The following is a 27,881-nucleotide window of genomic DNA, read 5'->3' on the forward strand; positions in this document are numbered from 1 at the left end:
CAAGGGGCAGCGGGTACCGACTGCAACACGGGAAGTTCCACCTGAACATGAGGAAGAACTTCCTGACTCTGGGGGTGACGGAGCGCTGGCCCAGGCTGCCCGGAGAGGCTGCGGGGTCTCCTTCTCTGGAGACATCCAAACCCGCCTGGACGTGACTGTGCAGCCTGCTGGAGGAGAGCTGCTTCAGCAGGGCCTGGGCGACAGAGGTGCCCTCCCACCCTGAGTACCCTGTGACGCTGTGATTCCACGTTAACAGTGAGAGACTAACCGATGACAGTGGTGCTGCTTTGGCAGGGAGGCAAGCAGGCACTGAGGAGAGGCAGCTGAGCAATGCCTTTGCATTAGCCTTCAGGTAAAGACAGCTGTAGGGAACTGGAGAGCACAGGCCATGCCGGTGGTGGGGGCTAAAAGTCTGGCCTTGAATAAGGAAAGTGCAAGTAAGAGAGTATTTAGGTAAATGGGAATTTTTCAGACCATCTGGATGTGGTGAACTGCATGCAAGGCAATCCCAGAAATATTCACTGTTATCTGTGAGAACTACTGGGGGACACTGAGGCATGGGAAGACTGCAAAACGCAAGCTTTGTAATCCCCTTCAAAATGGGGACCAGGGTCAAAAGCCAGAAGCTGCTGGTAGTTAAATGCCCTCACCCACCCACCACCCAAAAAATGCTGGAACAAATAATCTCACTACTTGTAAGCAGTGGAGATAAGCAGGAGCCCTATGGAACTGTCAAGAACAGAATCTGGTCAAAATAATCTGATTTTCCTCTATGACAGGGTAAGGGCACAGTAAACAGTAAAGAAGAGCCCTGGGTGCCGTTTAAGTGGCTTTTAGGGATGATGTAGATGGCATGTTGGGTAGGTACAAACCCACCAGATAATTATACCCAGAGAGTTATCTGCAGTTCCCTGTTGAAAAGGAAGGGGTTTGCTGAGTGAAGTTCAGGGACATCTGGTTTGGGTCTGGTTTTGTTCAGCATTTCCATTAATGACCTGGATGATGGAGGAGAATGTGCACTTGTTAAATCTGCAGACTGGGATCCAGTGACAAATTTACCTGCCTAGCAGGTCTTTAGAATAAACAGGATCCTGATAAAAAAACACCTGCTTGGGTTGCAGAACCAAGTACCCTGGATGAAGGAGATGAAGCTAGGGAGGTACAGGGAACTTGGTGGGGGGAGAGGTCCTGGAGAAGGTCTGTAGGACACCTGCTGTGTTTGTGCTGGACCAGAAAGCATGATGTCAGTGTCTTGACCCCGTAAGGGAGGGAGCCGAATGTGAGAGGCTGCACTGGCTCAGCTGCATCAGGAAGGCTGGTGGCCTTTGGAAAGCAGATGACCTCTCACAGAGCTCTCTGCTGCCAGTTTGCTCACTTCGTAGTTTACTCTTGGCCATCTCTGGTGTCTCAAGGTTTTCCCAAGGCTGTGTCAGTTATTTGGTGCCATTGCGCAAAGTGCTGTCAGCTTAGAGCTGGTGTGCGGTTTGCCATCTGTTCTGGATCCTACATGGTGTGATACCTCTGACTGCACAAACAAACCCCACGATCTTCTCCGTACAGGACTGGAAAGGAGAAACTTGAACCAACTAGCCAGCCTGCAGAGCCACTGGCCACACACTTGCATGCACCAGCTCCCTCGTGCGGGTACTGGCTGAGTCTGTCCTGCTTGGAAATCGGACTGGTCTGGTGTAACATTAATTGAAATGACTGCATGGAAAACCTCAGGCTGAAAAATCCTAAACTAAGACTTGACCCTTCCCCGATGGCTCCAACAGGACATCACGAGAACCGCCTGCCTGGAGTTGGCCTTCTGCTCCATATATTTGGGTGTATCTTTCATTGTCTGAGTCCTGCAAGTCAGCAGCGGCAAGAACCCACCCCAACCAAACCTCATCTTCTCTGGGGGGCAAGTAGAGGATCTTCACAAGCATCACAGTAGCACGGAGAACCACCACAGCTGCACAGAAACTGCTCAAGGCAAAGCACACCTACTAGAGCGGGTTAAAAGGGAAGGAGGAGCTCCTGTTGCTCTTGGCTTCATCTGGGAAGAAGAGAAGGGAGGATTTTCTTTCCCTCCATAGACACATCACCCAAGCAAAAAGAAAGCTGAGTCTTCTTTCAATTCCTTCTCTGGGCAAAGGGGTATCTATGAGAGAAACTTCTGTCTTTGCTGTGTTCCCACCTGTGCTTGAGATCAGCACGGAGTGGAGAGGCAGGGTACGTGGGAAGGGTGTAGGGAAAGGACCAGGTGTGTAAAGAGCTCAGCTCCTTCATCAAGGAGTAGGAGGAGATTGTGCCGCCACCTGCTCTGTGTGATCAGGGAGAGAAGCTGGACTCAGCTGTGAGTCAGGCTCAGTGGAGGACAGGGCATCAGAGAGAAGCCCAGGCCCTTCTTTCTTCCCTTAGGGGGAAGCACCACGGCACAGGAGGGAGGTAAACGCAGCAGCACCGAGATGGGGGTGTGTGGTGGGAAGGCTGCGGGACGCGGGCTCCAGCACAGGGCAGAGACTGGCCGCAAGACCGAGAAAGCAGCAAGGCAGGGTCCACGTTACAGTGAGCGGTCTTGTCTTGGGTGTGCTGTGTCTGTGGTTTTAGATGTTTGTGCTTGATCTTTGAATGCACGTTGCAGGCAGGGTTGTGCTTCCAGCAGTAACTGTTTCAGCACAGGGTGACTCTGCTCCCTCATGTTGGATTAACTTTGAGCCAAGAGAAATTTTCTTGCAGTGAGGTTGTGCTGACATCTGTGACTGCTTCCAGCATCTGCTCACCAATACCTTCAGAGCAGCTGCTCCCTGTGGAATAGGCTTTGGCAAAGACAAGTGGCTTGTGTGATTTGCTTTTGAGGGACTTCTTACTGTGGCCTAGGGAGGATCCCTTCCTAGCAAAGAATTCCCTCCCTCTCTGCATGCTAACAACATTGCAGAAACCTGGTTTGCCTGTCCCATTAAGTAGTTTGCTGTGGTGATGTGTTGGTTGTTTTTTATTTTGCTAAGAGGAAAGCAAAATATCAGGGTCATGCTTTCCCCTTGGAGCATGCACCTGACAAAGGGAAAGGAGACTGCACTGGGTAGGGATGTCCTGCTCCCCTGCTGCACGTGTTGCTTCCTCAGGTCCTTGGGGAAACCCACTGCATCCCTCTGCACTGGCTGAAGCAGCAGGTCCCCCCGGTGCACATACGTTTCAGGAGAGCTGCCTCTGTTCTACAGCTTTCCCAGAAGAAACTGCCCGGGGCAGGCTGCTGCAGCCAGCCTCTCCCCTGGCACTGCTGCTGGGAGCAGGAGTGACTGCAGGGGCTCCCCTGCCCTGGGCTGCCACAAGCCCAAGGCCACTGGCCCCATGCAGCCTGACCCAGGAGGGGCTCGACCCTCCTGCTACAGCGGGTGCACACAGGCAGGGAGCAGGCAGGGGGCTTGTCTTCCCCGCCGCGCTGTGGGCTTCTGCTGCCCCGAGGAGCCAGTGGTTTGATTTGTGAGGAAGCGAGACGGCATCTCCAAACCTCAGGTCCCTGTTCTGACTTGGGCTGCCTCGGGCTGGTGATCCCAAGGCTGCTCCCTCTTGCCTGGGCTGCTGGTGCTTGATTTCTGAGTCTTCAGACGCAGGTTCATGCTCTGAATAACCAGACAGGCAGAAGCCTTAACGGGATTGTGCCAACTTTTATTTTATTATCTTTTCTGGAAATGGGATTTGGAGAAGGGAAAGGGAAGGAGATGTGCAAGGGGGTGCTGATTGTTGCAAAAGGGGATGCTTTGGATGTACACGGGCAAAGGTGTTCCTGTCTGACTGGAAATGACTGAAGCAGTAAAGCATGACAGACAGGACGCCGCTGCAGCTGATATGTTTGCTTGACGGGGGTTTTGGTTTTAAGGTCTACTTTGTAGGTCATTTCATGTACAAAACAAAAAAGCATATTTTTAATGTCTTTATATGTATTTGTGTGTATATGTGTATATATATGGTAGATATAGATATATATATACACACAGGCACATATTGTATATTCTTACAACTCCCAGTTCCTAAACACTTCAAGTCTGAAGGGCCATGCATGTATAAGTGTTGTAAGGAGAGATGCCAATTGACTGAGACAAGGCTTTCCAACTTACTGGCTGCATGATAAGTGAGCAAGACACCTTTAACTGAAATCTTGCACGCACACAGGGAGAAGGGGTTGGCCAAGCACCGAATGGCAACACCCACATTGTCCTGTCCCTGGCTGTTCCCTGCAGGGGTGACGTGTGGCTGCTCGTGCTGTCCTGGGATTTGGGGAGCTCACTGCTGCAGGGCTTGGAGGGGCAGATGGAAACATGCTTGGTTCTGCTGCCCGTGGGTCAGGCACCCCGCACATCAGGGCTTCTGTTTCCCTGTGGGGCTCCCAGTAGACTGTTTTGGTTTCTTTACCATGAAGGAGGAGGTTTGGTGGGCAAGGGGGGAAGGGGGTTGGGAGGGGAAAGACAGTCAAAATTCACCATACGATAGTTAGACAAATCTTCATAAAGGTCCGTCTGCCTGCTCGCCTCTTGCTCTCTCTAGCTCTCTCCTGTTCACTCATTCTCTGTAGGATGCACGCTGTTGTGGGGCTAAAGGTCTCCTTCTGTCAGGCTAAGGTCAAGTCCCTGGTTGGCAGTGGCAGCCCTTCATACGGGCCTGTCCACGGCGTATTGGCAAGGGCTCAGGTTGGAGGCTGCCGTCTGCACCGCCGGGTAGGTGAAGTTAGCGTGCTGCTTGGCCTTCAGCCGCAGGCTGGCCAGGCTGGAGTTGCACGTGTCCCTGTACATGTAGGGGCTGGCTGTTGAGGCGTAAGGACAGGCACTGGAGGAGACAGCAGAGTTGAGGCTCGGGCTGTTCAGGTTGTTGATGTTTCCCAGGTTGTTGAGGCTGGACGCCGGTACTCCGGTCACCGCGGAAGGGACCATGGATGAAGGCATGGTCATCGAGGCGATGGAGCTGGGGGGGGAAAACATGGGCTGGGAGGAGAGGGGACTGACGTTCATGGAGTTGAAGAACGGGAAGCTCTTGGCTGAGAGCGGGCTGGTGGCGAGCCCCTTGGTGGCCCAGTTGTTGTAGGAATAGCTGGAATACATGTCGTCATAAGGCTGCATCAGTCCATTGAACTGGGCTCCGAAGCTGTTCTTGCACAGTTCAGCTTGTTGGTTCCTCTCCCGTTTCCTCCACTTTGCCCTGCGGTTTTTGAACCAGACCTGCAAGAGAGAGAGGGGGAGGACAGGAATAGCTCTGGGCTGTCGCTGGAAGGGGCCTTGCCCCAGTCTCTTTGCCCAGCAAGGCAAGAGCCATTGCAGGGCCAGGGGTGCTCCCAGGAAGCTGGGGGACTGAACATCAGCAAAGGGTTGCAGCAAGGTGTCTGGGCTGCAGGGTCACCTCCCAGCAGGAATTGAAACCCGACCCCTGCCACTTTACAACATAGAGAACAGCCCACCCTGCTCAACAGGAGGATGCCCTTTATACTGGGGGAAAGGGAGGAAAACACTTGCGGTATTTCCAAATGACCACAGCCTAGGACGAGGGGTTGGGGTTATGTGACTTGGGAGCAAAGTATTTGGGGGATATGGGTTGAAAGTTGCTGAGTGGAGGAAATAACCTCTCTTGTTTTGACTTCACCTCAGGACCAGCTTGGGGTGGGGTGTTAGAAGTCTGTCTTCTAACAGGAAAATCTGTTAGTGTTGGAGGGACTCAAACAATACAACTTCCTAGAGCGTGGAAGCTGCTGGAAGGCTATTCATGGTGCTGCTAACTCATATTTCTAGTAGCAGAGAGAAGCTCTCACTCCAACTGGAGCCCTGCCATGCTACGCCTGTGACTGCACAGTGGTTTGGGAACCCCAAAAAGTGCCCTCCAGCAAGGCGGAGGCAGGGGACGATGGCCCTGCAAGGAAGGGGTCTGCTGGGTCAGGGCAGCCAGCTGGTGGGGCTCTGGGGGCAGAGCCTGGGCTTCGCATCTCCCTGTGTTATTTGCAAGGTGAAACTGGATAGGGAAGGCACCTCCAGCGTGGGGTACATGTGGCTGGATGTGTCACACCTCGGGTGCAGAGCCTGGTGACGTGCTTTCGAGACAGGGAAATCTTCTAGTGCCCCTAATTCCTTCCTTGGTTTGGGGACAGCTTGGTGGTGGCTTGTATCATAGGCAGCTTTCTCCCCACAAGCTCAGGCCCGGGAAGGTGGGAGGGCTGCAGTCCTACCCGGACTCGTGCCTCCGTCAGGTTGGTCCAGACTGCAATCTCCTCCCTGGTGCTCATGTCTGGGTAACGGTTTCTCTGGAAAGTGGCTTCCAGCTCCTGGAGCTGCTGGCTGGTGAAGTGCGTCCTCTGCCTCCGCTGCTTCTTCTTGAGCGAGCCGTCTTCAGGGTTGGAGTCGTCCGTCTGGTTCTGCTGGGACTTCTCGGTGTCTGTGCAAGAAACAGAAAGATGGGAGAGAGCCCCTGAATTAAGTTAGGGGCTTGGATGCATTCAGGGAGCCCGTCCATGGGGCAACCAACATGTGCTCGGTCAGGTCCCACTCTGCTGCACCCACAGGAACGGCCCAGTCTCCCTCGCCAGCAGGCACCCACCCTGCACCAGAACCAACAGCCCCTCGATGCAGCACGGCTTGCCCTTCTTTAGCTGCTGTAATGGATGCCAGCTTCCAAATGACTGGATTGGGATTTTCCAAACTTTCAGTCTCTGGTTTTCATTTGTTGTAGTTCAGGTGGGTCATAGAGGCAGAATTTACCCACATCAGCAGCTTCTTTCTGCTTAAAACTCTCTGCCTAAGGTGCCCTTTAGAAAATGGCATGGGAATTGCCACTCGTGCTGCAGCAAAAGAGCCAGTAGCATTTTTGTGGACAAGTGATGGGAAAAGGGAGATCGCCAATGATAGCAAGTTGAGGCTTTTAAATTGACTAAATCTGAGGAGCGCAAATTTTTATCCTTCCTTCTGACAACTCTGCCTTCTGACTTCGGTGCATATATTCTTGTCTTTAAAAAGTAGGAAAAGGCCTCTCTTAGACCTGGCCATGAAAGTCTCCAGCAGCTACCCATCCTTCCACCCATGCCCTCCTTCTCCTCGCTCAGAGATCCCCCTCCTAAAGGCAGCATCTTTCATGTCATTGCCCCTCAAATGGACATTTTGAAACTCCCCAGCGTTCACACTGGTATCTAACTGGAAAGCACAGCCTAGCCACCTCCTCGGTGCCAACCTCAGGCCTCAATGCTGAGCTTTCAGCTGCCATGGCTGGAGGTGGGCAGCCAGGTGCTTCCCTGTGCCACAGCTGCACCCGGGGCTGTCAGTGCTCTGCAAGCAGGGGAGAATGCAAATGCAAATACAAACACCTTCCTGTCGCAGCACTCTCCAAACTATCAAGCTGCAACAAGGTCTTTTACCATGTCATACCAACATACACCATGCCAGTCCCTCTGCTGCCTTCTCCTCATCTCTCCTCACCCAGGGCACATGTTCTTCTCCAGATCTTTCTTCTTTGGCTGCCCCCCTCAGAGCTATTTAACCACTTAAGAGAACCAGCCACAGCTGCACTTTATCTACACCAGCCAACCCACCGCCCCTGAAGCCAGCCCACAGCTGTATGTTATCAATATTAATTAACCCAGCTTCATTCCTCTACACCTTCCATCATCAGAAGAAAATGTCACATTTGGGCAATCCATGGAGGACAACTACAGGGAGGAAAGCTACAGCTTGCTTAATTCTGTTGGGAACCAAACCAAGACACCATAGAAGAACATTATTTCAGTGAAAATAAATAATTTCCAGTGAAAATAAATAGTTTCTGATATTTACCTCCTCCTTCCTCCGATCTAAAAGCAAGGTAAAGCAGTTCCAGCTGAAAATCAGGTTTTCAGCAGGGAGGGGAGATCTTTTATAGTGGGAAATAGTCAGCTAAACTAAGAAATTATTGCAAACAGTTGCCAAACCGTTGCATCTGGGAGAACAACCTTTAAAAAAAATCCTGGCTTTGCTCATTGGTTGTGGGTTTTTTTAAGTGAAAGGTAGCTTAAAAGGTTTCAAAGTCCAGAAAAATCCTAACATGGAAGGTGTCTTGTACAGCCCCTTAAAAAGCAGGGAGGCAGGAAGACAGTAACCTGGAATACAGCTGGGCAAGGAAAAAAAGGTTCCTAAAGTCAGATGGATGAGCTCTGGAAAAATATGGCCCATAAAAGCTTAATGGAAAAGAGCCTAAAAGAGAGGTTGAAAAACATCTGAGCCCCAACAGAGACAGGACTCTGCTGCAGGGTGGTGCTGTACCCAGCAGCTGGTGCTTTAACAGAGCCTGGCCACACGCTGCTGTCCCAGGACCCTGGTGCCACTACCCGCTTCCCGTGGCAGCCCAGGAAACCTCTCCCTGCTGCTCCTGGTCAATCCCTCCCTGCACCTGCCCTCAAAGGAGCGATGGAGCCACGGAGAGCATTGGCGGGAGAGGCACTCGCTCCTCGTGGAGGGAAGCCTGGCTGTGGGCGGAAAAGGTCCGCTCTACAGGCAGGCGCTGTGCTGACTGACACGAGGTGGGTTCCCCACGGGCTCCCCACCAGCTGCCTCTGCAGCACCTGTAATGCTACAGCAGGAAGACTAACGCGCAGAGAGCAAGCTGCCCATTGCCCACGACAGCAGGGCGCAGGCTGGGTCTGCTGGGCAGGAAGGTGCTGCCTGCTGTCCCCAGAGCCAGGGCAGCTCATGGTGCCAGCCAGGGGGTACCCGCGTGAGACCTTCAAGTGCACTCTTGAAACAGATGAAGCCATAGGTCCTGAAAAGTGGTATGGTAGGAGTGGGCTGTGGACTCATGGTACTCTCCTTCTTCCAGTGAGCATCTTCATGTGGGGATCCCACATTCAGCAGAACTCTTGGAAGCATGCTTTTAATGTGGATCTTTTTTGTAGTGACTCTTGCCAAAGAGATAAATCTGGTTTCTCTAGCTCAGTGCTCTAAGCCAGTGTTGGAAGAGGGATTCCCACACTATCCATCTCTAAAACAGATTAAAAGGGGAGTGATTGCATGTCTGAGCTAGTTATTAGGAGTGGCTCCGTGCAGGTGAAGGGCCGCTACTCAGTTTGCTTGCTCACCTGCTGAGCCTGGGTTAACAGAGCCCCTGATGTACACAGGGAATATGTTCCCACAGAAGCCCCTGACAAACGTGGGTTTCTGAAGGGGCCACTGCAAAGCAGGAGGCTGTGCCCTAACAGCGAGCTCCTGTTCGGGGCTGCCCTTCTTCATGCAGGAAGAAACTGTGCCAAGAGGGAAGGAGAATATAGTGGAAGTACCACTGGCCTACGGGCTGCATCTGGGTGGAAGAGATCACCAAGTATCTTGCTTTGGTATTGGTCTTCTCCAAACCTTCTGGTGTAGAACTTTCCATAAATCTTGCAAAGTTGAAGGAGACATAGGAATCCTGACTTTGAGGCTGGAAAAATCTCTGCAGCTACATGTTCTTCTTATTGCCCTCTCTGTTTCCATACCCACTATGTGTGGCTCTTCCTGAGCATTGCTTATGGGGAGTGTTGTCTCATTTCTGCTTCTTCCCTAGGTGTCACAGCACTCTCCAAACTATCAAGCTGCAACAAGGTCTTTTACCATCTCATACCAACATACTCTTCATGACAATCCCTCTGCTGCCTTCTCCTCACTCAGGGCACGTGTTCTCTCTGCTTCTTCCTCCTCTCTCTTCCTTGGGTGCCCAACCTCTTAACAGAACCAGCCACAGCTGCACCTTGTCTACACCAGCCAACCCACTGCCCCTGAAGCCAGCCCACAGCTGTCTGTTATCAATGCTCATTAACCCAGATTCATCCCCCTACACCTAGGCAGGGGAAAAATGCCCTCTAAATGGTGCAGAGTTTGGGCATTGCAGCAGGGACCAAAACCATGGCAATTCCAGAAGACAAGGGACCCCGCAGGAAGGATGGACGGTGTGGGTGCCCTGAATCTATGCTGAGGAGAAGAATACAGGGATATGCAAGGCAGCTCCTCCCTCCTCACCCTCGCTCTCCCTCTGACCTGTGCTGCTTGATGAAACCTAACAGAAGGAGGTGCCACAAGCCACACCACACCACCAGAGGGGACACAGCATCCCTGAGAGCTGAGCCCAGACAAGCAAGGCTTCTTCTCCCTTCCTCAGAATCTCTTACTCTGCAGATGGAGGAAGCAGAGCCAAGGAGGAGCAGGGAGGATGCTCTCTTGAGATGAGACAAGCAGTGCCAGAAGCGCAGCCCTGTGGCACACTCTGCTCTGCCTGGCACTGGTGACACGTGGCTGCCATTGGCCTCTGAGCTGCCAGCCTCTGAGTGCAGGTAGGGCTGGCAAACACCCACCTCCCAGAACCATTTTATTTCTAGACCATTTAAGACAGTGGGGAGTGACATAGCCAGGCACCCAGCATTTATTGTCAACCCAAAATAGGATGTGGAATATATCTCATGCACGTTCGCCCACTCAATGAAACGACTGCGATCATAGCTGGAATTAGCTGCTCATGCCTAATGGAAAAAAAAGTCAGCTCCTAAATTGGCAGTTCTGTGGCGTGCCAGGGTGGGCTTGATCGGGAAGGCCACTTGAATGGAGATGACCGCCGTGCATCCAAAGCAGCTGACGAGGAGCCACTGAGCTTGGGGATGTGCCCAACTAAGGTACGTGTGCAGCGGGGAATTTGGCCGGTGGATTCTCTGACCATAGTTATCCCAGTGTAACTCCCTCCACGATACTTACTCTAGGGAATTTTAATCTGCATCATTATGCTTATTAACTTGCACATGGGTGAGCCTGGAGGCTTTACACGGGGAGCAGCAGGCTGTCCCTGGCCCTTGCACTGGCAGCTGTGTGTTGTCCTGCCGCATCCAGAGCAACAAGGGATGGACTGGTCACAGGACAGATGCAAAATCCAGGGGAAGCCACAGCATTTGGTAGCTGATTTCTGAGCAGGTGTGAATGGTGATGTTTCTTCTTTGGAGCCTGATAAAGAACATGGTAGACTTGGGGTTTGATTCAGCCTTTGGGAATGGCCAGAGGCACCTCCTTGGCAGCAGCCCACTGCAGAGCCTTGCACCAAGGCACCGGAGAGCAGACTTCATCAATTAAAGCAGGGGCAAGACAGTATTTCTCTTCCTTCTTATTGCCTGAACCTGGGAAGTTCAGCCCAAGGTTAACCTGTAGCATGGAAAGTTTTAACCTAAGCAATTTAAACACAGTTGGTTTGTTTTTTTTTAAAAAAAGGCCAGTTTATAACTAGGTGTAGCCCTCTGCACCTTGGATGAGATTTCCCACGTTGCGGGGAGAGCTCTCCCACTCTGCGGACCCACTTCAGGCAAATACAAGACAATCTCAGTTGGGCAGTGACCCAGCTTGCCTGACTCCTGCCTGCCGTGGGCTGTGCCTGCTGTGAGCAGGGGCTTCCTGCAGCCGGGGCCAGGCGGCCCCATCACCGGGATGGCATGCCTACCTTCCAGGTGGCTGTCACTGCCACATGCACCCCTGCGCCTTCCTCCTGCCTGCTGGAATGGCTGTGCTGCCACAGCACTCTGCTGGCTCGTGGTATGAGAGGAACTCAGCGTGTCCACAGAAGCACCGCAGCTGGCTCCTGCAAGCCACTGGCCACCTGGACCACCCACAAGGATGGATTAGGGCACCTCTTGCACCTTGAGCCTTGCACTCACCGCTGTGGTCCTGCCCTTTGCAGCTGTGCTCGTGTTGAGGGGTCCCAGAGTCCGAGAGAGACAAGGCTGGGCTGCGAGCCTCCGCGTCTGCCAGCAGGTTGAAATCCATGGGGCAGCGATGGGTGGTGGAGGAATCTGAAAAAGCAACAGGCACAGGGTGATTAGGGAGATGAATATGTGTATGTGACCTCTCCCCAATCCCTCTGGGAGGGACTTGCCAACCTTTGAGGGAAAGCCTAGGAAAAGCAAAGGATCCCTGTGTGATCCTTTGACCTCTTAAGAGTTTCCTGGATGGAACACGGACATACCAGGGTTTCTGCTGAGCTTCCCTATAAATCAAGGATTGTCTAGTGACACTTCTATTTGCAGCCTTCAGAGAAAGAGCCTCCAATTTATAGGTGACATTCAGACTGAAATAGCAACGCCAGGAGCATGCTGTGTAATGGAGATCTGAGGAAGTGGTTCTGGGCCAGCCAAGGGCTGTTAGCACCTTCCCCAGATATCCCTCCTGTCCCATCCTCCCTGCCCAGCTTCCCTCCTCTTTCTCCCTCACTTCTCCACAAAGTGGTCAAGCCCAAGGAAAGCTGTCTCGAGAGCACCAGCACAGGCGTACACGCACACGCATCGAGAAGAAAGGCACTTGTGCACCAGCAGGAAGGCACGGCTGCCCACGCAGCTGCTGCCAGGAGCAGAGACCCAGGCACTGCAAGTGGCCTCCTTTGGGGTACATAAGGACCTCTGGAGCCTGAATCAACACGGGAATCATGTTACACAGCCTTGGGTGCCTGGGAATGAATGATCCTGGCTGCAGCAGCAGCTCGCTTCCAGCCGCAGGTCATCCTGGCTGAAGGCTCCCTGTGTCCCCTCAAGTGACTGTCCTGTTCCTGTGAGCCACATCCCCTGGCTGAAAGCATCCCAGCTGGGAAGCTGGCAGCACTGCTCCCTGCAGCTGCACACACCACTGGGACTCCTCTCTCACCTCTTTCCACACCTCTTCTCATTGTGTTCTTCCTCGGGGGCCCCTCACCCTCCACCTGTATTGCCCAGAAAAGCTTGGCCGAGAGCACTTTGGTTTGGACCATGCTGGACACTTGTGAAGAGGCAGTGCGCGCTACCAGCCCAGCCATATTGCTTTAGACAGGTGAGCTGGTCCCACGTTAGCCCGTAGCTGGAGTTTTGGATCATAGCCCCGCCATATGTGCGGTGATGTCCTGCCACCAGTGCACGTGTGGTGGCTTCTGAAGGCTGGGCCAGCAGCTCCTGGTCACCCCAGCTCGTGCCCTCCCAGCCAGGGAGCCTCTTACTCTAAAGCACAGCAGCAGCCAGTGCACTGTGCCGGGATCTGGAGCCTGGGTTTAGGGGGGTTGGTCCAGGTGTCTGGGACTTCCAAACCGCAGGTGGATGTCGGTTGGATTCTAGCTGGAGAAGGATTGCCTGGCCCTCGGATCCATGCGTGGTGGGGAGGGAGCCTGCGGAAGGTAGTATTTCGCCTGGACTGCACTAGCTAGTGTTTAGACATGTAAACAAGTGATTAATCACATAGCTGTTGCACCTCCTTTGGAGATGGATGACAGTGACTAAGAATGTATTTTCAGAGCTGTCAAAAGCCTCCTGCCAATTTGAGCAGGGCTGCCACCAGGGCCCTTGGCAAGGCTGACCCCCGTACCTGCAGCGTGCTCCCCAGGCTGTGGCAAGAGGGCAGGGAGCAGTTTCTCATGGTTTTCTGCCTGGTTTCTGCAGCAAATCTTGCTCACAAAACCCCCGGCAGTTGCCCTTGCTCTCCCCTTTGCCTGACCTCCATCCCCAGCCCTTCCTGGGCGCAATGAATCTGTCTCAACACTGGCCTCAATCAGCACTCTCCAAAAGCAGCATCTAACGCAGGGACACAGTGCCAGTTTCCCAGAGCTCTGCCTGGCTCTGGGCTTCTCCTCTCCTCCGGGAGAGAAGTGGCAGGGGCTCCATCTTTGGCGTGAGGCTGGTTTCCATTTGCACCTCGTAGCAAGCCTGACCTTTGATGTCCGCTGGCTGTGTAAGCTCCTGGCAGCAGCAGGGAACAGCCCTGTTGCTTTTTGCCATGTGTACGTACACGGAGTGATGTGACAGGGGCTGTGTTTTCTTTAATACCTTTGCATGGAGTAGGGGGAGTCCATCTGCTGCTGATATTGCCATGGCTTTTAGCATTACTCTTGGAATTATGCAGAAACGCGCAGTGAATTAATTCCATGGATTAAGTCTTGATTAAGATGTGTGTCACTTTGCTGTCTCAGAATTTATTAAGAGCCCTTCTTGAGGCGGCGGCAGATGGAATTTCTGCCCAATGTTTGTAGATGATAATTTCCCCTCTTCTATAGCCATTTGCATATGATTGCATCTGTCAAGCACAATTTCCTCTCTTCTAGGGCTTGACTCTGTACTGGACCAGATTTAAGGAGGAATTCAGACTCCTGCCTTGCTGTAACTGAAGGACAGTGTCCTCCTGCACCGGGTCCTGTTTGCTTTCGGACTCTTTCTGCATGGCTTGCATTGCTTTAATCTGTGCAAACTAGACTGGAGGTGGGAAAACCAGGGGGAGGAGTATTTTACGGTTAGTTCCATAGGTGTAAATGACAACACAAGGTAGAAGGCTCAGGGGAACCCAGTCCTAGCACTGAAAATTCATGTCTTGTCCTGAACCACAGCAGTGCAGTGGTTACAAGGCTGATCTGAGCCCCCGGGCACAGCATCACGTGCTTGGCCTGCCTCAGAGATGCAGTGGGCACCGAGATTAAAACTGGTTTTAAAGTGTGGCCCACATTCAAGTTGAAACAGGGACTTGTGGCTCAGAACAATTCCACTTTTTGAACTGAATTTAAAATGAGGAGGATTTCAGAGAGCAGATAGTGTATGTATATATGTAATTACATACCTACTGCATGTGCCCTATGTGGCGGCATTAAGTCAGGCCTTCTTGTCTCGCTGTGAGCTGGTCATGGAGAAGCAAAAGGAGAGGGGTATCTGCTCAGCATGGTTACGAAGGACCGCAGGAGAAGTCTGCGATGGGGGCAGCATATGAGCTCTGTACCGATGCATTTACCCAAAGGCAACCCCATGCCACTGTCACAAATGACTGTAGGTATTATTCTTGATTATACAGCCCTTTCAGATTTAATTAAAGGTTTCCTCCATGTAGGCTAGATCTCGCTGTAGGCAGAGACATTAAGAAAGTCAACGCTGAACCTTCATGGCATTTCTACTAAGTTGTTTGCCTGGTCTTGGGATGTTACTGAAATTGGCACCTCAAAAATGTCTTTAGGCAAAATCAAATTTATCACCTCCATCTGCATCTTCATCTCACTTTCTTTTAACACAAAAGAATGGTTTCATTAGGGAAAGCTCCTGCACTAGTAACACGCAGCCAGGCTTGCTCAGAGGTTTCACTTTTGTAAAACTAGCCCTGGCTCCCAGCCTGCTTTGGCGCCTGTAACTCCTTCCATCGATGTACGTAATTGCTCCCAAGATAAAGGTTCCCAAACCTGTTACAAACACACCTTTTCTTCTAGTCACTACCTATGTGATCCTCTCCCGGGCTCCTGTGTGATGCCCCATAGGCACGGTGGAGGGCAGGGGGAGGAAAGCAGCTCTGGCTCTAGGTTTTTGCTCCTTTCACATTCACCCTCTTTCCATTTCTGCATCAGCGCCAGGCTGCCCAAGCCAGGGCCAGTAGGGCAGGAGGAGGAGGAGGAGGGCACTTCAACACAGGGCAGACAACCTCATTTACCCAAAAAGATCAAGCAGGGGTCCCCGTGACCTCTCTCCTGGCTCTCCATAACGTGCTGCTCCATCACCCGGGAGCAAAGATGCCTTTGCTTGTTGTGGGTTTTTTTGGGAGGGGTGGGAAGGAAACATAAAGGCTGACAGTGAGCCAAGCAAGGCTAATTATAGTGGTGGCTTTTGTGATGTAGATGCTGCCTGCTGAGAGCTGCATTCAGATTGACAAGTGCATGCTGCTCAACTCCCTGCTCTGCTGCTATCGGGGACCAGGCTACCTGCTGACCCTGCTTTGGAGGGGAAAAGCTGTCTCTTGGGTTGTTTTGATGTTACTTGGCTTCCCATGGGCATGCCAGGGCGCTTCAGCAGAGGCCTGATACTTGGGGTCCCCGGGCAGCAGCACATTTGGGGTGACCCAGGGGAAGGAAAAGCCCAGCTGAGCGGGCTCCCTCTGGCACAGGCACAGCCCTGCGGACCTGCAAGCTTCCCCCACTGCCTGCACCTCGGCCGGGGCGGCTGCAGCCTCTGCTTGGGATGGCTGATCTCCAAAGGCTCCAGCATTATCCCTCAGGCAGAAAGGTGCTCTGCAATCAGTGAGGGGCAGTGTCGTTTCTTTCTTCCACCCCTGAGGTGAAGGTATGATATTACACTAGATGTCTTGGGGTCAGAGCTGTCTCTTCCTGCTCCATCAATCCCAGAAGTCAAAATGCTGGGAGTCACAAGATTCCTGATGGAGTCTGGCCGATTGCTTCACTCCTCTCATGCTCGTGTACCCCGTGTGCTGGCTTACTTTTAGCAGAGATAAACATTTGGGACACTATTTCACTGTACATTTTCAGGAAGATGATCTGCCACTGTACTTTGGTCCCTAGGAGGGGCTCAGCTAAGGTGGAGCAGCCCCTGCTGCCTCCTCTGCCCCATGTCAATGGGGAAGGGGCTGAGGCTGCACCTGTCCCCTCCTGGAAGAGCATCTAGCTCTCCAGATACGTGCATTTATTCAGGGGATGGTGCCATCTGAGTGCCTGCAGGCTGCGATTTCACGTGCCACAGCCTGCACAGCACACAAATTGCACAGAGACCTGAAAGCTGGGCTCTCTTTGCTGGCCAACATGAGTGCTGCCTGTGAGAGGGCTCTTTCCCTGCAGCTAGAAAGCAAAAAGGATGATGGGACACAAGATGAGTTAATCTTAGTTTCCTCAAGATTATAGAAATATACTATGGGGAGACCAGGGTCACCCACTGCTAAACATCTCAGTGTAGCTTTAAGTCTCTAATCTTAATGGAATTGCAGCAGGAACCAAGAGTGACCATTAATCACTGGAAGATAAACAGCAGCAGCAGCCAGCCAGTGGCCCGGAGCGCAGAGCCATTTACGGGACAGGGAGCAAGCTGCCTGCCTCCAAAAACCTCACCCAGCCCCAGGCTGGCTGAGCAGCGCTTTTGGGTGCACACTCAGAAACGGATCATCGACCTCCAGCAAGGGCTGAGTCACAGGTTATAATAAACTTTATTTCTCGATTTAGTCCTTGCAGTTGGGCACTAACCCCTGAGCTCTGGCACTGGGTGGTTTCGCAGTGCTGCGTCCTGCTTTGAAGCCTGGAACGTGGTTTGGGTGTTTTTTCCTTCCATCAGCAGGAACTGCCAAAGCTCCCTGCGGTGCTGGTATCTTGCTGTTGTTGGAGCAAGTTGCCTGGCACTGCCCTGCACGCGGTGTGGGCTACGAGAGCACTGCCGGCTGTGCATGGTGCCATGCTAACCACAGCAGCCCAGGCCCTTCCTGCCCGCAGGCTGGCTTTCCAAGGAGGGTGTCCAGGCTGTTTCCACTCTTCTCTTTGTGTGTGACCCCACGGAGTAGTTCCTAATTACACGAGGTGGGGAGAGGATGGGGAGATGAGGAGCTGTCGCTGACTTGGCTTCTGATGTAGGTAAATTCTGGGCTGTTCTGGGACTCCATCCTTCATCCTAGAAATGATGTTAATGAGCCTATTTGAGCTGGTAGAGGCAATGAAGCAAGATTCTTTTAAGTGCTTCCAGATCCTCAGATAAGAGGTGCTAGGGAAATGCCCAGCTTTGCTGGACGTGGCCTAATGCATTCCCCAGGGGCTGGCGGCAGCCTGCAAGGTGAGAGCAAGCCGCTCTCTTCCTCTGCTTTGACAGGAGCCTCCAGCTGCAGAGGAGGGTGACGGCCAAAACCCTCTGCTCTGGGCAGCAGAGGGTTAATAAATCGCCTGTATTCCGGAGGATTATCACAATGGAAACGTCCCAAGGATTGACAGCTCCATATCCATGTCCGCAGCAAAAAAATCCCACAATGGAATGTGTCCTGTTCGCTTATTTGATGGGCTGCACCATGCCCCTGCGCCAGGGAAGAGCCCTGATGTAACCGTGTCCTGTACAACACATCTTCCTCCCTGATGGGTGCGTGTGTGTGAATCCACTGAGCTAAAGCGTGGGGGTCTGCAGGGTGATGCGCTCTGGCTTGGCTTAAAGCTATATGCATTAGTATCCTTGGACCCCAGCGCTGCCCTGAGCCTACCTGGATAGTTTTTTGAAACAGTGCCCAAAATTTGGAAACAAAGAGCTAATCCTAACAGAATGAAAGTCCCACCAGACTTGCTGCAAAGTTTGTTTGTTTGTTTGTTTGTTTGTTTTTCCTTAAACTAAACATTCGTACTTCTTGAACTCTTGTAAGTGTTGCACTGCAGGTCTCGCCACATCTGGCTGGGTTTCCAGCATCCCTGGGATGCTCTGCCTCAGCAGGGCTTTCAGCTCCTTGGCTCCATCAGCCAGGACTAGGATTTTCCTTCTGACAAACTATGCAGTTATATTAATAAAGCCATGCTTTGTTACAGCTTATTTTGTTTGTTAGGCATCTGGAACAAAATAAGTCGGCAAAGGCTCAGTTTTGCCGAAATGAATTGTGATAGCACAAAGCTGCTGCCATGGTGAGGCTCTGTGGTGCAGGAGTGCTGGGAGCAAGAGTGTGGTCTGCAATTATGGGGGAATAGATGTCCTTCGGGGAAGTTAATCCCTTTGTTTTGGGGAAGGGAGGAAAGAGAGTGATTTCAGTAAGAAATTCTGCCTGGGAGAGTCTCGCAACTGAAACAAAGGACCCGCTAAAGCGGAGCACCGTATTCACCTGGCCCACGCGTACCGACCCCACTCATCCCTGCCTGCCCTTGCCTGCTCCCACAGCCCCGGTGGGCTGGCTCCCAAGTGACCCGCGCCAGCACCACGGGATCTGCTGCATCTGCATGGGAGAAATAGTTGCACAGCCACAACGTACGAGGGACGGTGATCTCCCCTTGCACCCACGAGCGGAGCCAGGAGTGAGACAAGAGGTTGCGAACCAGGATGCTGGGCAGGCATGAGCAGCGGCAGCCTGCCTCAGGGCCAGGGCTGGGCACGCGCTGCCCGCAGCAGCAAAGGGCGGCAGGGCCTGGCATCAGCACATCGGTATGCGGTGCTGTATTTATTTGGGCGATTGTATGAATTTGACTAATTATTCCAGCAGTCAAAGGAAACTGGCCTGGTTCCCGTGGGGGGCTGTGCTTGCAGGAGCACGGCAGGGTTATTTCTATATCTCTGCGGCCATAAAGTTGGCTCATTTTAGGGAGGCTCAGATAGCGAGATCAAGGACCCCAGAGCTCTGTGACTCCAGCTGCTGTCAGGAGTTTTGTATGCAGATGGAGGGCAGCGGGTGACTCAGAAATTATCGAAGATGTAAATGATTCTCACAATTAGTAAACAAGCTCAAGAAAGCCCCTAATCAAGCGGGTGGTGCGGGAGGCTGAAGGTCAGGAAGGATGCCGCCATGCCGTCGGCACGTCACACCCTTATAGCTGGCTGACCTCGGTGCACCGTGGAGCTGCCCGTGTCTGCCATCCTGCAGCACTTCTGCTAGAAACCCTTTCTGGAAAAGTTCAACTTGATCATAAACATTTGTTCTGTGGCAAAACTGGCAGCTAGAAAGAAGCGTGCTTTTTTTTGGGGGGGGGGGGGGGGGAGGGTGGTGGTGGTGCTGGATCATTGTTTTAAAAGAACCTGGTGGACCCCAGAGGGTTGCAAGGCTGCAAAGGGAAAAGTAGCAACTGCCAAGGGCGCCACGATGGCCCCATCGCCACCGTGGCCAACGAGTGGGTCTGTTGGTTAAGGCACTGAGAGCCCAGGTGCTGCTGGCTCGCTCCAAGGGATGTGTTGTCTCAAAGTGCAAACCCGCAGTGCTGGAGGGAGCTGATGTCTGCTGTGCCTGGCTGTAAGGTTTCCCCGATGATTTGTCCTTTTCTTTTCTTTTTTTTTTCCCAAGCAATTTATATTTAAATTTTTTTTTAAGCACTCTGGCAGGAAAACCCTTGCAGGACTAAAGCTTCCATGAATAAAACAAGCAGATGATCTCAGCCCGCAGTATCCCTCCCCTCTTCCTTGGGATACTGCGGCTGGTAGGGCTGGGGCAGGGTGGCTCCGGAGGGATGCAGGAGCTCGCTCACCCCCAACTCTGTCTTTATGGACCTTGCAACATGCCCTGAAGGTCAGGCTGTTTACCCAGACGGTGTTTGAAGGGGCCAAGGGAGGTGATTAGCCCTCCCCATTGCAAACAGTGCCAGGTCCAATCCTGCAGCGTTTTGCAGGCAGCCTGCGCTGGCAGAATCAGGCCCACAGGTCGCCTGGTCTTGGTGTGAGTGCCCGCAGCAAACGGCTGAGCTGTCACATGGGGGGCAGTGAGGAGGGCGGGTGGGCGAGCAGGGAGGGCTAGCAGCCCTCCATCCCCGCAGCCTGTTGCCCAGGTGCCCCACTCAGGCCACGACGAGCCACCCCATGTCCTGAAATTCAGGGGCACAACAGACACCACAAGCAGCAAATCAAGGGGTTTGAATTTCAGGACCCTGAAATGCCCTGCACTGCCCAAGGATTGCGTACGAGGTCCGTCTGTTTGGGGTTGGTGGTTTTTTTCCCTTAAACCCTTGGGTTTTCCATCTGCTGGAGGCTGCATCCCATGCGGAGCCCTGGGAGGTCAGCAGTTTGGGCGGGCAGGGACACAAGCTGCAGAGCCCTCATTACTCATCCAGCCTGGCCCTCAGGCAATCCCATCAAAGCGGTTCAGAGAGAAAAGGGATGGGGCAGAGGGAAGTAAGCTGTCTCAAAACACAGCCGCCTGGGTCACCCCCCGAGCCCGGTCACCGTCCCCACCCCCCCCTCCCCGGCACCGCCCGCCGGCACCGGGGACGGGACCCCGCACCCCGCGGGACCCCTGCCGGCCGCCCCGGCCCCGGGCACGGCTCAGCCCAGACGCTGGGGGTTTAAATGCTGTTATTAAAGCCCACCTTACACAAGTAAAGCTGCAAAACCCCTTCTCAACGGGACGCAAAAGTGTGTATTCTTTGCCACTTTGGAATTTTGCCCTGGTTAGGTACAGATCCACACCCCGACTGAGCTTTATGGCTCAATTTATTCAGCTTAAAGATTTAGATATTTTTTTTTCAATCACCTTGGCACATCTAGTCCTCTAGAAACTCTTACTTAATTTATTTTGGAGAAAAACTTCCACAGATTTACTTTAAAAAATAACCTTGCAATAAATGCATGCAGAAAGAAAGAAAAAAAAAATCCCAAACCAAAAAATAACTCCAACTTGTAGAACTGGAAGTTGGGATATTGTGGCACCAAAAATAAAACTGATGGAACAAAAAGGGAATTTCATGTGGTTTTCATTGTCAAGTCTAAGCTCAGAAACAAACAGGAAATAAAAATGGCTAAAACAAAAGAAATTTCTTTTAAAGTGTGTTCAAATCTAAGTGGGGAGCTGCTTTATTTGGGAGGGATGCTCTGTTTATTTGTTTTTCAGAAAAAGAAGTAAATAAAAATGTCCACACACAGACAGGTCAACTTGATTTACAGTTAAGTCCTCATGCTTCTCACTGGTCATTTGTAATAAGCTTTTTTAAGAAATTAGACTTGCATAACTGGCAGCATTGGAAGGGGGAGAAAAAGACAGTAAGGGGGAGTGCTTCTGCTTGAAATGAGGGTTAGGGGGAGAAGGCACAAAGGGGTAGGAAGAGAGGTGAAAGTAACTGTGAACTCTCCAGTCATTCATTTTATTTCATCTTTGTAGTTTTTCAGGTTTTACAGTCAGCTCTGTGGGTGCTGAGCCTTTCAGTCCATGCCATCCCACTGAGGCTCCCCAAGCAGCAAATAAATGCTTTTATTTAATAAGAGCAGTCTGCAGGATCAGGGCTATGTGAAACAGGGCGGTGTACATGCTACGTCCTACAGATAGAAGTGGTTCTTAGGCTCTCGGATTTGGGGTTGTGGAACTTGTTTGATAGGGATTTACAAACAGGTGTCTCAATCACAGTGGCTCTGACAGTGATTTTGAGGGGTTAATTTAATGCAGGCAGGACCCAGCTCCCCACATCAGCTGAGATCTCCAGCAGCTACAGCCCCATTAATCCATCTCTGAACACTTTGAACAGTTGAAAAATCAGATGGATAAAATTAATAGCAGCTTCTGCAAATTCAGTTCTGGTTTCCCTTCTCTTTTGCACTAGTTAACAGGGTATAAATGTTTATTTTCTGGTGGAGCTGAGCATCAGATTGAGGGTCAGGGGACAGAGGTTGTATTTCTGGCTCAGATCAGATAATTCTGCCAGAGCTCAGTTTCTCCTCTGCACAACAGGGATGTTTCCCTTCGCGCTAAAGCATCCAGAGATCTGCCCGGGGAAAGGCTAGGTAACTCCCAAGGAGAGACATTGTAAGATGCAGCTCTTCAGAAATGAGGGCTTTGAGCTTGAACTTGTACCCTGCAAATCAGCAGGAAATTTTCTGTTCAGTGTGCAGAGGATCGACCCTCTTCCCAAACCTGCTGAGCAGCACTCCGACACCACTGGGGAGAGGGGGACCCCCCTCGCTCACTCCCCATCTCTTTTTAAAGCCTGATAATAACAGAAACGTTTCTCAGCTTCTGCCCAGCTAGATCTCCTAGTTCCTTCCTGAAAACAACTTTTAATATTTAATTGTTGCTGAAAAACAGCAGATCCATCGCTAACCATCCCACTGGAATTTGCAGCTCTGGCCAGGCTGCCGTACCTGTCCTCCTCCAGGGCTGGAGGGAGATGAGGCTTTTGAGCAAATCCTTTCCTACAGAACCAACCCCCTCTGTGCTCAGTCCAGCCCTGGTCCCTTGTGCTGCCGAGCCTCCAGGAACAGCCTGTGGACTCCCTTAAATGCCCCAAGGAAGCCCAGAGCTAATAACCAGCTTCATTCAATTCCCAGTCACATTATTATCCAATCTGCCAGAGGCATTAATATTCAGAGGTGAGGCGGGAGGAGGGCAGGGGTGCTGGTGAGGGGAGCGGCACACAAAGAGGAGGAAGGGAAGCGGCGACGGGCTGGCCTCAGAAATCCTCTTTCTCCAGCCATCTGATACCCCAGCCCATTTCAGCCGGGTGTTGACAAGAGAGGGTTTTTCCTACGGCCTCAGCACTAACTTCGATGCCAGTTGGTGGAGGCTGTCCCCCTGCCAACAGCAAACGCCTGGGCTTGGCGCAGCCTGATGCCCTCAGCCCCAGCAGCCCATGGCAAGAGGGAGAGCTTTGCCCCCTCTGCCATCAGGGCCTAAGTAAATAGCAATCTCCCATTTTCAAACAGACAGATAATCACTAAGCCTGCTCAGAGATACCACAGCCTCCCATTTCTGACCACCCTCCCTCCACAGCTGCACAGTTTCAGCCTGCAGCTTTCCCAATGCAGGGCGCACAGCATAAGACCACCAGCTCTCCCCATCCGGGACTTCGTTCCCAGCCCAGGTGCCTCCCCTGTCCCCAGAGCCGGGGCACATGTGCCGGGTCACGAGACAGACCTCATGTCCCCAGCTCATCTCATCTTCCTTTTGGAGCGGTCTCCTAGATCAGGTTTCTGCCGTTTTCTTTTTGGCAGTCTCCAAAGTCAGCCTCACCTCTCAATCTCAAGGTTTTGGGTAGCATCTGACAGACAGAGAAGATGCCGCTCTTTTACCAGCTCTCCAGAGGGTGCATTAACCAATACTTTTGCAATCCAGTCACAATTTGCAGACCTACTAATTGCCTGAATTAAGCCCTTATAGAAATATAATAGATATTAAGTGAGGCTTGTAATGGTTTCTCTGCCAGAGATACTGGTTTTTAAAACCATTGCCTTGGACAGGAGACAATTCGGGAATATAGGTGGGCTTTCAGGGGGGAGTCTGGGCTGCAGGTCACGCAAACCCAGTAACATCAGTTGCAGCAGGAACACCCCGGTCCTCGCCCAGACCCCTCTCCTGGCTGTCAGGGAAAGATGTCTCCCCACAAGGAGCACTGGGCACGGTGTGACCACTCACTCGCTAATGAAAAAAAAAAAAATCAAACCCTGCTCTGCTTCTGCAGATATTTGTGGAGACTGAAAACAGCTACCATGCTCTGCTGGTCCCTCAGGAGCCAGCAGGCAGCTCTTTGTCCCTCACAGCAAGGCACCATCGAAGCCCGGACAAACACCCATCCCTATGGCTCACCGACGGGCTGAGGAGCCGGGAGGGAGTGTGGGGAGCCAGGGAGACCCTGATCCCATCGCCAAAAAGGTGGTCCTTTCCCTGCCTTCGGAAGGTGGGACGGGAACAGGGGTGACGCTCCTGAAAGGCACCTTCCTGAGCTGTTGCTTTCAGCATCTCCCCGAACTGCAGAGGGGATTGAGCCATTTCACCCCTTGCATCCTCCAGGTCATAGAGGACCCACAAGCTTGTCCGGGGGGATGCCAGGCTCCCCTCTTTGCCACTAGTCCCCGCTCCAAGCGCACTGACGGCGGGCCCACCGGCCGGGGGGCTACCTCCCGCCAAGGCGAGGCACCGGGGCGACCCGCGAGGGGACGCCGCCGGCCGAGGCAGCAGCCGGGTGAGGTGGCCGGGGGCTCCCGGCCGGGCCCCGGGGCGCTGCAGCAGCACCCTGCAACCCACCGACCCGCCGGGCCGGGCGGGGACGGCGTGCGGAGCTCCGGGGCCGCCCCGACCCCCGCCGGCGCCTCCGCAGGGCCCCGGCGCTGCCGGGGGAGAGCCAGACCCCTGCCAGCCCGGCCCCTCAGCTGTCCAGCCGCGGGGGCGCCGGGAGAGGGGCCGACAGGTGTGCCCCGCTCGGCGGCACTGGGCCCGCCGCCCCCCCGGGGCCGCTCCAGCAGCTGCGGCGGAGCGGGGCCGGCCGCCCTCCCCCGCCAGAGCCGCGGCCAGCCGGGGCGAAGCCGTGCCTCTCCCCCGCGTCGTGGAGGGGCACGGCGGGAAGGACAAGGGGGTGCCGCGCCGGCGGGCTGCTCCTTCCCCCGGGGCCGCACTCGTTGAGCGCGGAATAGCCGGGGTGAGCGGCCGGTGTCGGACTCCGTCGGGCGGCCGCTGCGGTCGGCCGGGTTCCCCGGGAGGCCGGTTCGCACCGTGCCCCCGTGCAAGCACCCGGAGGTCCGACCGCCGGCCCTGCCCGCAGGCTCCCGGCGCCGGGCGGCCGCGCTCGGCCGGGACGGCTCGGAGCTCCCGGAGGCGCTGCCGCGGGGGTCGGCGCTGCCTCCCCCCCTGCCCCGCCACGGCTGCTATTCCCGGCCGGGCCCCCAGCGCGCAGCAGCCACTAGCGCCCCGGGGCCGGTTCGCCCCGTCCTCGGGGGCCGGCTCGCCCTCTCCCCGGCGCTGCAGGGAGGTCGGCTCTGCTGTAAACAGGAGCCAGCCCGTTACATAAATACCATTCATCCAACTGTCCAACAGCCGTCGGGCTGCCCGCCTTCCCCCCGCGGCGGCTCCCTGCGCCCTTCTCCCCCGGACCCTGCAGACAGCTGAGCCGCAGCGCCGTTATTTACGGCGAGCCCCGGCTAATTTAAACAGCCCCGGCCCCGCTCGCCCGAGTGGAAAATGACTAAGTTTAGCAACGGCGAGAGGCTCCGGCCGCGCTTGCCGAGAGGGGCCCGCGGTGGCCCCGAGGGGGCGGCCGGGGCTGCGGCACTCCGGCGGCGGCCGGGCGGGCAGGCGGCGGTCGCGGCAGCGCCGGGCACGGGGCTCCGGGACCCCTTCTGGCTGGCGGGGCAGAGCTCGATCCGCCCGCTCCCCCCCTGCCCCTGGCTGCCGGCCCTTGCCCCGCGGGGACCAGCAAAAAGAGGGCCCCGGGCGGGAGCGGGGCAGCCGGCGGGCGGAGCACGCCGAGCCTCCCCGCCGGGGATGCTCTCGCCCCGCGCCGGCGTCGGAAGAGCTGGGGGCGGCCGGCGCCGCACGCCTAAGCTGGCACCGGGGGACTCACGGGTAAAGAAGGGGAGGACCCCGCCCGGGAGGCCGGGGACGGAGGGGCACTTACAGCGGCTCCAGATGCGGGCTCGGCTGGGCGGCCTTAATCCTGCGAGCGGGGCGAAGCTGGCCCCCGCCCCGCGGCCCGGGCTGCTCTGCCGCTGTCAGAAAGTAAATCCCCCCGGCTCTCCGGTCACCGTGCGCCTCGCTGCCGGCCCGCGGCTCACGGGGAGGGCGGAGGTGGAGGGCGCCGGCCGACTGCCTCCCATTCACCCTGGCCATTCACTTTATGGCGGGCGGCCGGCGCCCCCCGCCAGCTGCACCGGGCGCCCCGCTCCCGCCCGCCCCATTCCAGCTGCGCGCCCGCCGCCGCCCGCCCCGTCCAGCACCGCCCGCCCCAGCCCCGCCCCGCGCCCCCACCGCCCAATCGCCCCGCGCCTCATTTCCAACCCGCCCCGGGCTCGCCGAGGAGGGCGGTGGGTCCCGCCCCCGGCCCCGCCCCGTCCCACCGCCCCGGGGCCGTCGCCTCGGCCGCGCCGGGCATCTCCCGGGCGCTGCGCTGCCCGCTCGGCCAGCCCTGTAGCGATAGATATGTTTTTATTTTTCCCCGTGTATATATATGTATATGCACACTTACATGTTGCTGTTAGCACCGCCGTGACCGTTGCCTGCGCGCGTTGCTCACTGCTTGGCGATCCGGTACCCCGGAGCCCGTGCGGGCCGCCCGCTCCTCTCGGTGCAGGCGCGGCGAGCCCGGCCGGGCTTTACAGCGGGAGCCGCCAGTCTGGCCGAGGTTCCTGGGGGGAAACACGGGGGCAGTCGGCGGCTGGAGCGCTCCCCGGCGCGGTGGAGCCGCGGTTGCAGGGGATGCTAAGTACAGGCTAATTACCGCACGCACCGCCGCGGCTCCCGGCGGCACCGAGTTGCGCTTCCTTGGCAATCCCGTGCTGCATCTCCCGGGACACGGGAGCTGCCGGCTGTGCGGGGAACACCGCGCTCCCGCCCGCCGATGGCTCGCTGGGAACCCAAGTTCAGGCTCCAGCCCGGCTCCTGCCGAAGGTGATGGCAAAATCCCGGTGCGGCGGCACAGGGTGCGACCCCTCCCTGAAACGTCCCCCGAGGCTCATTCCCGCCACCGCGACCCTCGGACGTGTCGGTGCCCACGGGCCGCCCCGGGCAGCCGCGTTCCCTCTTCCGCGCCCTCGGGCAGGGCTCTGCAGGAACCGGGCTCGGCCTGCCGGGGCCCGGGGGGTTATCCCGGCCAGGCTCACGGGGCTGGGTGTGTGGTTCCACGCTCTGATCTTCTTGAGGTCATTTCCATGTCAACCCACTCTCCGATTTATGATGCCAAAGGTCACCTCCAAGCTCTTCCACTGACATGTTTTAGAGATTAGGAAATAACGTTGTGAGAACAGGAGTGAATTTTAACCCTAGGTGATTTATGAGCCATATTTAGGGAGCCTGCTAAATGTGTAACGTGGCATATAGATATGTATGGGGAGACAAACGCACATGAAGCACGGGATGTAAAGAGAGGTTAAGTAGACCCAGGCATTATGGATTACAATTCAAAAATATGCGCAAACACATCAATTCAGTATAAACACGGAGAGTTTCAAAGGAGTCACTGTGTTGACACACTTATAAGAAATTACCGTGGTGTTTTAACGGTAGTAATCTGGGGTTTGTGTTTGCCTTACTACTTTTTTTGCCTGCCAAAAATGACAGCAAGCCAGACCACATATTTTTCCAGCCCAGATTTTAACCTACCCCGGCATGGGTTTGTCTCCCTCAAGAGAAGCAGACACAGCGTAAAAGCACTAGTGCTTTGCACAGGGCACTCTGTCTCTACCACCACATGCTGCAAGCTGAAAACCCTACTCAAGGTCTGCAGCAATGAAGGGACCTTGTTTTGGACTGCCTCCCTCTCCCTCCAAACCCTTCGCCACCAGTAGCCTGCAGCAAATACAGTCAGTGCTTACGCTTTCACGTAATAATGAAACAAAGGTATTTTTAGCTATTTCCCTTGAGCAAGTGGAAATATGAACCGGCACTATGTCACAAGCTTGTTCCCTGTGGAGCGCAGTGTGAAGACTGCTGGATTAAGACCATCCAGGGACCTGCACCAGGAGTCTTTCATTAGGGCAACCTTGATACAGCTGCTGGACCAACCCCTGAAGGGTCTCTGGGAGGGAGTGCTCCAGGATTTGTTGTTGAAATGCAGTAGAA

At 54.5% G+C, this 27,881-nt stretch overlaps 1 protein-coding gene across 2 annotated transcripts; it reads right to left on the minus strand.

Annotated features, from left to right (window-relative positions):
• Positions 1 to 3,642: 3,642 nt before the first annotated feature.
• PITX3 (paired like homeodomain 3) lies at positions 3,643 to 27,881 on the minus strand. Of its 2 annotated transcripts, XM_080400816.1 has the most exons (5): positions 26,551 to 27,881; positions 25,723 to 26,449; positions 11,648 to 11,782; positions 6,194 to 6,399; positions 3,643 to 5,198 (listed from the first exon to the last, which is right to left on the minus strand). In XM_080400816.1, exons 3-5 carry the CDS (start codon positions 11,754 to 11,756, stop codon positions 4,635 to 4,637), a joined length of 879 nt encoding a protein of 292 aa, XP_080256942.1. In that variant the 5' UTR covers positions 11,757 to 11,782; positions 25,723 to 26,449; positions 26,551 to 27,881; the 3' UTR covers positions 3,643 to 4,634. The 2 variants fall into 2 exon arrangements, 1 of the variants encoding a protein (XP_080256942.1); XR_013930273.1 differs by lacking the exons at positions 3,643 to 5,198; positions 6,194 to 6,399; positions 11,648 to 11,782 and adding an exon at positions 16,883 to 17,356 and having other exon boundaries at positions 25,723 to 27,881.

This window comes from Falco punctatus (genome assembly GCF_963210335.1).
Source record: "Falco punctatus genome assembly, chromosome: 9".
NCBI lineage: Eukaryota > Metazoa > Chordata > Aves > Falconiformes > Falconidae > Falco > Falco punctatus.

Bases quoted from the DNA above. Each gene is read 5' to 3' on its own strand.
- PITX3 (XM_080400816.1), bottom strand. From the start codon at position 11,756: ATGGATTTCAACCTGCTGGCAGACGCGGAGGCTCGCAGCCCAGCCTTG. The intron at 6,400-11,647 runs GTGAGTGCAAGG...TTTCTTGCACAG, and splicing joins CAAAGGGCAGGACCACAGCG to ACACCGAGAAGTCCCAGCAG. The intron at 5,199-6,193 runs GTAGGACTGCAG...TCTCTCTTGCAG, and splicing joins TGACGGAGGCACGAGTCCGG to GTCTGGTTCAAAAACCGCAG.